This window comes from Anneissia japonica, unplaced genomic scaffold (genome assembly GCF_011630105.1).
Source record: "Anneissia japonica isolate Jap-2015-1 unplaced genomic scaffold, ASM1163010v1 scaffold9939_len101691_cov114, whole genome shotgun sequence".
Lineage (NCBI taxonomy): Eukaryota > Metazoa > Echinodermata > Crinoidea > Comatulida > Comatulidae > Anneissia > Anneissia japonica.
In genome coordinates, this window is record NW_022717498.1 from 17,967 (window position 1) to 31,711 (window position 13,745).

At 36.3% G+C, this 13,745-nt stretch overlaps 1 protein-coding gene across 1 annotated transcript; it reads left to right on the forward strand.

Annotated features, from left to right (window-relative positions):
• The first annotated feature begins 268 nt into the window (after positions 1 to 268).
• On the forward strand, positions 269 to 13,510 carry LOC117110335. The gene is made up of 5 exons (XM_033253017.1): positions 269 to 396; positions 10,239 to 11,468; positions 11,656 to 12,324; positions 12,662 to 12,877; positions 13,227 to 13,510. Exons 1-5 carry the CDS (start codon positions 291 to 293, stop codon positions 13,508 to 13,510), a joined length of 2,505 nt encoding a protein of 834 aa, XP_033108908.1. The 5' UTR covers positions 269 to 290.
• The last annotated feature ends 235 nt before the right edge of the window (positions 13,511 to 13,745 follow it).

The following is a 13,745-nucleotide window of genomic DNA, read 5'->3' on the forward strand; positions in this document are numbered from 1 at the left end:
TACTGTACACGGTGGTGTAAGATATTATTTTTCCATTTTTTGCCCCTTTCAAGATTGTATTTTTAATTTGCCAAATTAATATTATTAAAAGAGCTTTTCCTTTGACCCCAACAATGTGGTCAGGATTCTGTTTGTCCTCCAGCTTTTACAGTATATGAAATCCCTAGATAGACTGCACTGTTTGTTATTACTTGAGCGTGCAAGATTTCTTCCTGTCTTTTAGAAGGCATATAGCAAAATGGTATTTTTTCATATTTGATATAGGATACCTAAGGCACTATGTAGCAAACATGTTTTACAAGAAAAAGTGTTACATAAAGGATGAAGTATTATTGAAAGAAAAAGAACGTGAAAAAGAATATTCCATTGAACCAAGTTTTCTTACATCAGGTCAAGGTAAGTTTTTAAATGTTTTTATAAAGGTATTAAAACACATTATGGCTCTAGAGACCAAGTTGTAATTAAATATTCATTAAGATCTGGGGCAGATTGCTATAAGCGGTCTTAACGGTTAGCCGGCTATAATCGGGACGTCACTACTGGTCTATGATTATAGACCATTGCTATACCGCAGTCTAACCAGTTAGTCGTCTTAAATTTTAAAGCCTACTCGGAGGAGGCTTAAAACGGTCTTAAAAAATCATTTTCATCATGGCGTTTTGCTGATTAATTCAACAGTGCAATGGCAAGACCTAGGCCTAAATCGTCAAAGTCGGAGAATCGAACGACGAATGCTCCATACACTTCTCACAACGTCTGTAAAAATAGGTCTACGGCGTTTATTTACGTCCATTTCGATACATTTGCGTGTGTCGAGCATGACGTTGCCCTCAATCTTACATTACCAGGGGGTGCTTGTTTGCATTTCAATACCCAAAGCAGTCTTAGGGAAGACTGTTTTATAGCAATGGTCTTAGAGGAATGTCTTTAGTAAGACTGTCTAAGTGATAAAGCCGGCTTTATTCAAGGAGTTAAGACTACCAGTTAAGACCGTTTTATAGCAATCCACTCCTGGAGCTTACCTACACTGATATTTACATTGTTACAAGAACACAGCTTATATTCTCCCAAAAAAATATTTGGGAGTTCAGTCAGATAGCTACTGTGCGGATGTGTTTTTATCTGAGCTCTGAGTGTAAATTACGCTAACTTATTGAAGAAAATTTACAATTATACTGATGATTCTACATTATTTGCTTCTGGAGGCTCAATTTCTGTTATTTTAAACTCTATGTGGATTTTTTATGACCAGGTATGTTGTTTACTTCTTCATTGTGTATTAAACCCAGCTGTACTGATAAAGGTATTTTGAAATTCCCACCAACCGCTGTGTGTTGATTTTCTCAAATACCAATCCCAAGGCCTAGGAAATCCTAGGCACTAACCTCTATCGACAGGAGAAGACATACTTACACTCACATCTATTAAGAAAAGTAAACAGTATTAACTATAGTGTAAGTACACCTATATTGCACCTGCCCTCGTATTGTAGATGACAATCAATCTGATTAATACATTTTATTGCTATTTGAATATGTTGCACTTAATTTAACAGTTAAAACAATGATATCAATTGAAATATCGAGACTAAGAATTGGCTATTATATGCATAGAAAAGCAGGGAAAGTTAAGCAGCTTGTACCATTGTGGTGTTTACCTCTTGGTAGAGTTTTAGGACTTGTGATAGCATGCACATTGATAAACGCAGGGATATAGAGCTTAACCCTGGTCCTTTAACTACAAGACAGGGAACTATTAAAGAAGCTTTTGGAACTAAAACAAGTGAACAAGACCCATTGAAACAGATATTAAATGAAATGAAAGAGTTAAGGAAAGAAATAGGTCAGGATGTACACAGTATCAATCAAAAGATGGATACCCTAATGGGAACAGTAAACACACTTTCGGAAAGAATTGAAGCTGTTGAAAAAGAAAATAAGCAGCTAAAATCAATAAATTACTTGCTTCAAAGATGGATAAAATTGAAGCTTAAAGCAGAAGAGAGAATTTTTCACAACATTCCAAAACAACCAAATGAAACGTGGGCCGATTGCAAGGAGAAAATAAAGGAATGCATGATCGAAAATCTGGGTGTGCAGGTCAACTCAATTGAAATTGATTGAGCACACAGACTAAATACTAAACATACTCCTAGGCCAATAATAGTTAAATTCTCCAAATACAAATATAAGGAAGAGATACTAAAAAGACGCAAAGTAAAAAAAAAGAAACGAAAGCAAAGATAGGATTTGAAACGAGAGTACAGATAAAATAGGAGTCAGTGAAGATTACACTACACGAATAAGAAATGTAAGAAGAAAGCTGGGGCCAAAAATACAAGAAGCTATTGCAGCAAAGAAGAAATTTCAACCTAGATATGACAAACTATATATTGGAAATTCAGTTTACACATACAACGAGGAAGAGGATAAGATTGTCAAGTTGAAATAGGGAGGTGGCCAAGGTCCAACAGAAAATATTAGCATTGTTACATGGAACGTTGACGAATTATTAAATAAATTAAAAGATGACAATAAGCTCAGAGTGTGCTATTGTATAAAAAAGCATGACAATTTTTCTTAGTGAGACTAGGTTAACAGATAAAAATGAAATACCTAAAATGGAATTGTTTAAGAAACTTGGGGGGCCTCGATAAATAAATGTTACAGAGGTTAACCTGAAGCATGATCACATAATATGGTTAAAAGTAGAAGTGGTTGGCGCATCGGTTGTGGCTTGGACGCCCAACCTTGAGGTCGGGGGTTCGAAACTCCCGCTGTGCAAGTCGCTTGTGTCCTTGGGCAAGGCACTTTATCTACGGTTGCCTCTCTCCACCCAGGAGTACAAGTGGGTACCTGGTAGGTTCCAACACTGCGCTGATTACTAGCCGCAATATTATGGAATTTAATTTAATAATTTCGTTTAGTGTTCAATGTGATCCATATGTGTTTGATCCAATGACCGGGGTAATAATGTGAAGCGCTTAGAGGCTTTGTTAAGGCATTAAGCGCTATATAAGAACGACATATTATAAAAATTTAATGATACAACAGAAAAATAATATATACAATATCATTTATCTGTACTCCTTCAGGTTCACTGAATGAACTTTTGAAGATTACAATATCATTTCAATGTCTGACCCTCCTGAATTATATACACAAGAAAGATACTCTAGTAATTACTCAGTAAATACCCAGGGTAACAAATTCATAGATTTCTGCAAAAATGTGTGAATTTTAAATGGTAGGATTAGTAAAGATAAAGGAATCGGTGATTTTACTTTCCTTGGTTACCAAGGCAAAAGTGTTACAGATTACATAATTGCCAGTGCCTATTATTTAATAGTTTTTTTAAACACTTCAAAATTATTGATATCAGTGTATCCGATCACATGCCAGTTGAAACCAGTATCAGACTTGGTTGTAACAAATCTATAGAAACTTGTGATAATTGTAACCAAACAATAATAATTATGTTTGGGAGGATAATCTTAAAATTGATGATGATTTCATTAAATTAAATGGAATCAATAAACAGTTAGAGGATATCCATGGGTTCCGGCCCGTTGCCACCCGGCCCGTTGCCACGCGACCTGTTGCCACCCGGCCCGTTTCCACCCGGCCCGTTGCCACCCGGCCTTTCGCCACCCTAGGCCAGTTGCCACCTAGGCCTTTTGCCATACAGCCCCCATGTTTTTTCTATTGGTATACCAGAGCTATATATGATCATACATTTGGCTTAATATCTTAAAAACAACAAATTGTGAGAGGTGTACATATGTATGGGCATAGGCCCATTTCTTATAGCGGTAGCAGCATTAACATATTCAACATGTTAATAATAATAGCTTATCATTGCTATTTTCATCATTTTCACTATATATATGTTCATTATTATTTCCACACTCAAAGGCAAGTCAATAAAATAAAAATAAAAAATCTGTTCAATTTATAACACTACAAGATTTTTAATTCATGATGTTCTGCCTTTCCAAAAAAATGTAAAAAAGCATACACACACACTAACTACTAAAAACAGTACATACTCAGAAAACATGTACATATGTACATCTGAATACATACAAATAAAGATAGAATGCTAATCAGGAACCTCACACGTGTGCCTTTCATGATGGTTAACTGCAACGAATTGTCATTGTTTACAATCTGCCAAACAATCAATTCATTCGTCATTCAGTACACATAGTTTGGCAAAAATACAGAGAGTAAAATTTCTGCAAATACAATGCATAGACCTACTATACCTGGGAGGCAAAGGGCCTATGGTGGCAATGGGCCGGGTGGTTTTCTGAATTGCATTATTTTAATTTTCAATAAAATTCTAAAATTGGGTGAATTTCCAAGTAAATGGTCTTATGGAATTATAGTACCAATCCATAAGAATAACAACCCAAACAACCCAGCAAACTACCGACCTATCACACTATTATTAATATTTAGTAAATGTTGAAAATGTAGAAACTAGAGTAGGGTATGGGTTGAAGAACAGGCAGGGTTTAGGAAATATTATAGCACCACTGACAATGCGTTTATTTTAGACACCCTAGTGAAAAAGGCACTGCAAAAAAAGAAAGGGAAATTGTACTGTGCCTTCATAGAGGCATGCCATAGCAGACAATGGTCTCACATACGTAATGTATATGAAAACAAGATCATTTCTTGAAGCTCCAAACAATCTCAATACCTAAAATACCTAAAGTATATAAAGACATCGAGAAGGTTTAGAGATCATCGCCTTCATTGCACATCCCACTATCATATTGCTTTGAATGTGCACTCCAAGTAGCTTGATACATTGAGGAACTAAAGGTAACTCGACCTTCCATGACAGGGGAATGAATTAGGGTTCAGAAAATGAATGTGCATAAATTGGAATTTAGATGGATATGGAATCATGTCGTTTATAATGCACCAGCTTTGCAGATGGTCAAAATGACTTTACAGTTGGCTAACACAATCTTATCTGAATGTGTTCATTTCACTGATCATTGAGTCGTCTAAAATTTTCCATTAATGTCAGATCATTTAACATTACTGTAAAAACACTGGATCCTAACTTGGTACCTTGTGAAATACCACAAGTAAGGTAAGACATTTTTTATACCTTGTTTAGCAAACAGTGATGGCGCCGGGACCTGCCCGACGGAGGGGCTAAAGGCCCCGACAGGGGCGCTAGTGAAGCGAATTGAGTCTCACTTGGCTAGGGGCCAAGGAGCTGCCTAGGGCCCCCGGTGGGGGTCCAGGGTCCCCCTGGAAGCTACGGATACTTGACGAATTATGGCGAATTTTTATTACTTATTTTGATAGGCATCGAGTTACTATAGTATGACTGCATGTAGGCTATGTTTTTTAATGTCGAAATCAGCTTCCAAAACCAAAACATTTTGAATAAAATAAAACATTTTGAATAAAACAAGAACCATGTGAAGCGCCGTTGAACATGATTACTTAATGGAAAGGGCGCTATAAAAATGTAAATAAATAAACCAAAGCGTATGCAATGTAACCATCTAATTTATTTTAAGTTCTCATTCTTGAAAGTGAAATTTTACATTTTGGAAATTTTCCATGAAATCTGTCAACCATGCTGTCATGGTCGCGGTTGCTTCACCAATCATCATGTATTTCAAGCATCATGAGGCTATCCTAACAAGAATTTGTCATAACAGAACGCAAATTATTTTTAATTAGTCTCATTGAACTATTATTATTATTATTATTAATAGCACAAATAGTTTAATGAAAACAATGTGGTGGCTAACGAACATTACATGTAAATATTTTTTTTATTTGTTTATCCCCCGACAGAATATACTCGTCTCCCCCAACAGGGGGCTATGCTTCCCCGATAGGGGCGCTATAGCCCCCAGCCCCCCTTTGGCGCCACCACTGTTAGCGAACCTGCCGCCCACCAATAATGATGATTTCAAATAAAATTTTTTTTTTTTTGGCCTATTACCCACTGCCACAAAAAATAGAAAGTTTTTCTTTATTTTTATTATGACTTTTGCTGCCTCGAAATCTCCAAAGATAAGATATGTATATTTTTTCCTAATTATACAAAATTTAAAACATTTTACCATCTTATAACTGCACTGTTTACATTCACCAATAACATTTAATTTTTATATTCTCCTCTGTTTAGATATTTTTGGCAAAACTGTTTGAAAAGAAGGAACAACATTTTTTTTTCACCCTTCTCTGATGATCTAAAAAAAAAAAATAGACTCAGAAGTACAAATTGCCCCACCCAAACGCATACATTGAGTTCTTTGGAAAGAAACTATACATAGTGGGAATTATAGGAAGTGAAATGTGTTTATCAATCAATCTATTAATCAAGACGGAGTGATTAACACAATCTAACACTTTACTAAAGTCGGCTGTACAGATTGATGCATACATTCCAGGTATGTCTGTAACCAACAAGATATGATGACCAAGTTGGACTAATAATGTTTTAATGAGCACACATTTGAGTTTATACCAAATTGTTGAAGTTTAATAAGAGGGCAGAAAGCTGATGATATATCTGCTGGAAAACCCTCAAAGATACCTCTGAAGACTGGTGTTGTAGCTATTGTACGGTGCTCATCAGATCTTGTTGCATTTGGCCTCTTAGGCACAGGAGACACATTAGTTTTCTTCCAAACACTAGGAAAGATATAGCTCTGAAGAAAAATGTTAAAAATGTCAGACTAGGGCGACGCAAGTTCAGAAGCAAACTTTTTAATAATCGCAATGTTAAGTCATTAGGATGACTTGGTAGTTTTTATAGCTTATACTTGTTCAGGATATATAATTGGTGTACTGGAAGTTGGAAGAAAGCAGGTTAGTTGTTAAGATCCAACAAGGTAACTGAGAACAGATACCAGCAAAATGTATATTGAGATTATTTACAATATCCTGAAGGTTATTAAGAAAATATCAGGTAAAAATGTCAGGTAGGGCAAAACATCACTCCTATGATATTTTTCTGACATCAAGCTAGTTACCTGGAGGTCATGGGTTCGATCCCCACCCGAATCACTTGTGAATTATGTTATGTAGGGCAAAACATCACCCCTATGATATTGTCTTGACACAAACTCATATGTTAATAACACTTGCAGTACCTGTTGTTACTTAGGGATCAGATTCATCACTAGCTATCAAGCGCAAGCTCAGTGGTCTAGTTGTTAAGACATCAGGCTAGTTACCTAGAGGCTGTGGGTTCGATTTCCATCCGAATAACTTGCAAATTTTTTTTTGCTAGTATTTGGGGAGATACTGAATATTAGGTACGATAAAATGTCTGGTAGGGCAAAACATCACTCCTATCCTGAAGATTGCTACCTGGTTTCACCATCATATATTGTACTTTATTCTTTCCCATTTCCGGACCTCCCTATGCCATCTATGAGGCTCATGAAGTGATGCAATCATTTTATGGTAGTTGAAAATGTTTCTTAGCCATTCTAATCTCACTACAAACTTTACTATGATATAAGCGGATCTGGTTTCCTGATCTATAAGCACATTGGCGTTTTAAAATTAGTTTCCTAATTATATGAATGAACTAAGGTTTTCTGTGTTAAAATTGACGGAAAGTAATCAATCAAAAATATCAGGTTGCAACTCACATCATCAGTAGGAATATTCACAATTCCTGCTGTTATTGTATCAGTTATACACCTGTCAGTTGTACATCTTCTGCCTTATCCTACTGGCACGTTTTACTCTTATAGCTGACGAACAAAATACATGCAATGTATTGGTGTTGAAATGGAAATATTATAGAAATAGAAATATGGTTTTTACTGTCACATGTTTAAATTTAAAGATGTGTTAAACATATTCCCAATACTTCCAGAAAAAAGTGAAGTTAGTACATATAAAACACTGTACATCTTTACTGTAATTGCACTATTATTTAAATATTCGTCATATAGTTATTGTTTCTGCTTACGGTAATACGGTTAACTTATTTTTAAATAGTCCTCATATCCACACCCTATGTTGGATCATGAACACAACTGAAACAAATTATTCTGCCAATTGTAAATTTTATCCATTTTTATCCATTTTCAAGATATTTAGGTCTGGAACCTTTTGGCCTTCATGCGTACCCAAATTTGGATTGTCACCAATACTTCATAATTTCTTCCTTGTTAAACTTGGTTGAAGTTTCACAAAATATTCATTCATGTCAGTCAATTAGTTTTTGAAATATCTGTTCTGAGACATTTTCGTTTGAATGGTCCTCATATCCACACTCTACTCCAGATGGTCACCAAAATTTAATCACCTCATCCTTGGGTCATACCTAACATTCCCTGGAACTTCCATTTAAGTGTGCAGCTGTTTTCGAGATATTTTGAGGACAAGAAACACGCACAAACTTAACAATTTATGACCCTGAAGTTCACACTCGAATTTGGATCATGACCAGTGCTTGATAATTTCTTCCGTTTCAAGCCCATAGCCAGGGAGGTTCGTAGGGTTCGAACGAAACCCCCTTTTTCCTGAAGTGCCCTTTTTTGAATAAAAATGCTAGCCTCTACAACACAAAAAATTTTTCCTTTTCACCCCAAACAAGTAAGGCCTAGCTAAGCTGACGACGATATTTTGGCCTAAAATTTAACCTACATAATGAGTAAATCATTTTTTTAAAGACATTTTACATCCCCTTTCCACTGGCTTATTCAGCCAATGTATAGGCCAACGTAGGTCTCCTGGCTGCTACCAAAGAGTATAAATAGAACAAGAGAGCAAAGTCCCGTTCGTAAAAACGTCACGCCTGTGTAGGAAGTCCACTAACGTTTGTATGTTCTTTTTATTACCCAGCGCTGCGCAGCGCAGGAGAAGTACGCCCGCTATAAACTCAGTAAGCAGAAAAACAAAAGTACAGTATCTTGTGGAGAACAGATAAACAGACAAACCAACCGTGCGCCAATATGGAATGCCATTACTGCCTTTGGTGGCTCTTTTCCATTCGGCGCATTTGCTATTCGGCCCTTTTAACATTAAGTTTGGTGCTTTTTACATTACGTTAGGTGTTTTTACATTATGTTCGGTGCTTTTTACATTACGTTCGGTGCTTTTTACATTACGTTCGGTGCTTTTACATTACGTTCGGTGCTTTTTACATTACGTTCAGTGCTTTTTACATTACGTTCGGTGCTTTTATTAACATTACATCCGGTGCTTTGAAACATTACTTTCGGTGCTTTTGCCACACTTACGGATCTTTCATCATTTGGTGCTTTTTAGTTTTACCTTTCGGCATTTTCATCATTACGTACGGTTCTTTTATCATTCGGTGCTTTCATGACCTTTGACATCGGGTCAATGGGAAAAAAATCAACGGCTGTGGGAAAGAGCCTAGTGGAACTTGCGCGCTCCTTATCTTTTTTTTCGTGCCGTCAATCGTTGACAAGCGAGGAAAGACAATGGCCAAGTCTACTGTTCCGATTTAATTTTAAATTGTTTTGCATTATATGGCCGTTTGCTGTGGGGTTTTCCCATTTGCCTTTTTAGTATATATTATCCAGAATCTTAAATTTTAATGTTTCTAAAGTCAACTTCTTAGTTTCATTACTGTTACGCTATATTATATTCATGTTTTGAAACACAGGTGTGCACGCATTCTTTAGTTACACAGAAGTAATTTTAACATAAATATTTTATGGAATCCGTTCCTGAAATATACAAAAAATAACATACCAAAAGTCCGAAAAAATCTAATCAGGGGAACACTGTTCATTATAAAGATATTTAATGGGTTAAATTCAAACGCTTTATTGCACAACTGCTCTGCTGGAAGCGTTTAAATGCATATCGTTGCCAAGTTGTTGCTAACGAAAAAATGTGAATTATAGGGTAATAGGCCCGTGCGCGATGCAAAAGCGGGGAACACACGGGTTTGTCGCGTCAAAGGGAACTGTTGCCGAGTGATCTCCTCAATAATACCTCCATGGTTAAACTTTCACAAAAGTTTCCTTCATATCAATTGATTATTTTTATTGCTTTTTCACGATTTTTCTATTTTGTATGTCATCTTGGTGTGTGATTTACTGTATTTGTTTGTGTTGTCATTTTTATGCCAATTTAATATTTTTCCTTTGTAAATCCTTACCCAATTCAGCCTTCTTGCTGCTATGTATGTTTTGAATTTTGAATAAGTATACCTCAAATAATAACATACTTTGATTAGTAAATTGTTTCTCTTTTAAGATATGGATGACAGTGAACCATCAGTCACTCAAGAGCTGCCAAGTAAAGGTTCAATGAAATATGAAAGTCACATAGAAGACATATGCAAATCACTAAGGATGTTTAGTCAGGTCATGATCCTGCATATGAACGTAATCTCAGAATCAAATGAGCAGATCTTTCAACTGATGAGTGAAAGAGTAAAGTGGATAAACATAAAGGATTCAATAACTGAATTGAAGAAACAATCATCTGAAGACATTGGTAAAATGTTTGCTCATGTTTTAATTGCAGTACAAGATGAAGGAAATGTTTTAATGGAAATCCATGAATTATGTACTAATGATATTGTCAGTAGTTTATCAACTGAATGTAAGAAATTAAATTTCAAATACAATATTACAGAATACTTCTATAGTTCCAAATCAATTAATGTATCATTTTTAATTCATCTACTGTGTAGTGCACCAATACTTCGGTTTCTTCAATTAGAATATTGTGATATAAAAGGTGTTAATGTGAATGAGATTGCTGAAGCATTGTATCAAGAAGGAGTTGTGGTGGAATTAACAGATCTTAATATCAGTGGAAATAACCTCAGTGATATCAAAGGTTCCTCACTTGCCACTTTGCTTGCTGTAGCTCCTAAGCTGAATGATCTTGAAATGAGAAATTGCAGTATCTCAGGTACTGTAATGGAGGATATGTTTAAAGAGTGTTCTAGTAGGGGAGCTGTGTTGGAATTAACCAACCTTAATATCAGTGGAAATAACCTCAATGACATCAAAGGTTCCTCACTTGCCACTTTGCTTGCTGTAGCTCCTAAGCTGAATGATCTTTACATGATTAATTGCAGTATCTCAGGTGCTGTAATGGATGATATGGTTAAAGATTGTTCTAGTAGGGGAGTTGTGTTGCAATTAACATGGCTTTATATCAGTGGAAATAACCTCAATGACATCAAAGGTTCCTCACTTGCCACTTTGCTTGCTGTAGCGCCTAAGCTGAGTGTTCTTAACATGAGTAATTGCAGTATCTCAGGTGCTGTAATGGATGATATAGTTAAAGAGTGTTCTAGTAGGGGAGTTGTGTTGGAATTAAAAGGTCTTTATATCAGTGGAAATAACCTCAATGAAATCAAAGATTCCTCACTTGCCACTTTGTTGGCTGTAGCTCCTAAGCTGAATTGTCTTGGCATGAGTAATTGCAGAATCTCATGTGCTGTAATGGATGAGATGGTTAAAGAGTGTCGTAGTAGGGGAGTTAAACTTTGTATCTAGTAGAAAAGGTAATTTGTATTTTTAGTATTTTTTAAATACATAATACAGATAATGCTATTACAAAGAAGTTATTTTTTATATTGATACAATTTTATAGCACATATATCCACTTAGGAAGTGCTCAAAATGCTAGATAGAAAAAAAAACCAAAAAAACAGGGAACCAGAAAGCTCAGAAATTAACCTGTAGTCGACGTAGTATCGACAGAGAAAACTATTGTAGGCAAAGGCGTGTTGCTAACACTTTGATTGAAGAGGCAAAGGTTGCTTACTATTCTACTAAGATTGCGGACTCCAGTGGTGATCAAAAGAAACTATTTGCAGTTCTTGATGAGCTAATGCAGAAAAGAACCACACCTGTATTGCCAACCCATGACTCCGATAAAGCTCTTGCTGTCAGTTTTGCTGACTTCTTCGTCAACAAGATTCAAACTATCCGTGATGCTTTGACTGTTAATGAAAACCCCCTTGAATTTGCTTTAGGATCGGTTGATGCTCCTGCAAATAGACTCACTTTGTTGAAATTAAAGCTTGCTGATGAAGATGAAATTAGATCAATTATTAGCAGTTCACCATGCAAATCATCATCTGACCTTGATCCCATCCCTACTACTCTGTTAAAGAGGTGTCTTCATGTTGTTTTACCATCTATCACATTAATTGTCAATAGAAGTCTGGAAGAGGGAAACTTTCCCGATGCTCTGAAGATTTGTCATATCAGACCTCTAATTAAGAAGCCTTGCTTAGATCGTGAAGAGTTTAAAAATTACAGACCAGCATCAAACTTGAAGTTCCTTGGAAAGACGATTGAACGCCTTGTTTTCAGACGTCTCGCTCATCAAATATTAATGCATACAATTTATTTGATCCTTTTCAGTTCGCATACCGGCCACATCACAGTGTTGAGACTGCACTACTTCGTGTCTCTAATGATATTCTCCAAGAAATGGATAAAGGACGACTCACTGCACTCATTTTATTTGATCTTAGCGCTGCATTTGATACCGTTGGTCACACATTACTATTAGGTCGCCTCAAGCATTATATAGGTCTAGAAGGAGACGCTCTAAGCTGGTGCTCCTCCTACCTTTCTCGTCGTCCACAAAGAGTTTGTGTTGGGAACTCATGTCTGACTTTTTCTGTCTTGACTATTCCATTCCTCAAGGGTCAATTTTGGGACCTGACGATACACAGATCTATATTTCCTTCAAACCTTCCGAGAAGGTTGATGTAAATGTAGAATCTCTCAAAAATTGTATTTTTGAGTTGAAGTCCTGGATGTCTGAAAACTTTCTGCAACTAAATGAGGACAAGACTGAATTCATCATCTTCGGTTCACCTCAACAAAAGAAGAAATGCCAAGACCTCCAATTCAACATTGGTAAATGTCAGATCGATCAGGTACCTCAAGTTAAGAATTTGGGTATTACACTTGATTCTTCAATGACCTTGAATAGGCATATTTCCAAAATTACTAGCTCCTCTACTTTCACTTGCACAATATAAGGATTAGGAAGTACCTCTCTAGGAAAGCAACAGCACAACTGATTCATGCATTCGTTACTTCATATCTTGACTTTGGGAATTCTCTCTTTTGATATTTCTAAGAGATCCATGCATCGCCTTCAACTGTTGCAGAATACATCAGCTAGGATCATTACAGGAACAAAGAAATTTGAGCACATCACTCCGATTTTACAAGAACTTCATTGGCTACCTGTTTATTTCAGGAGCATTTTCAAGATTTTGCTCATTACTTTTAAGACTCTATAAGGGTCCTGGGTATCTTTGTGAACTGCTTATGTGGTACGTGCCATCGCGAACTCTCCACTCTGGTACTGACAAACTTCTGCTTGTTGAGCCTCGGTCTACACGTTCATGGGGTGATCGATCATTTGTTGTTGCAGCTCCACGCCTTTGGAATAAACTGCCAATAAATATTTGCTCATATCAGTCTACTGCTTTGTTCGAAAAAGCTCTCAAGACGCATCTGCTGTCGGCTGCTTTTTCCTAGTTCTCCGGTTTGTTTTGCTTGCTTGCTTAATTGTTTTAGTTAGATACTCCCATTACTTGAGCACCTGTGAGTAATGAATAGGGGGCCCCTGTGCCTTAAAATGCCTGCAAACGGTGCGGTGATGGTGTGGTGTTTCTTTTCTTTTAGCTTTAGGTTCATGGTAATTTTCTTTTCCTTCCTTTAGCGCCTTGGATTTGTGCGCTTTATAAATCTTATTATTATTATTAATGTCCTA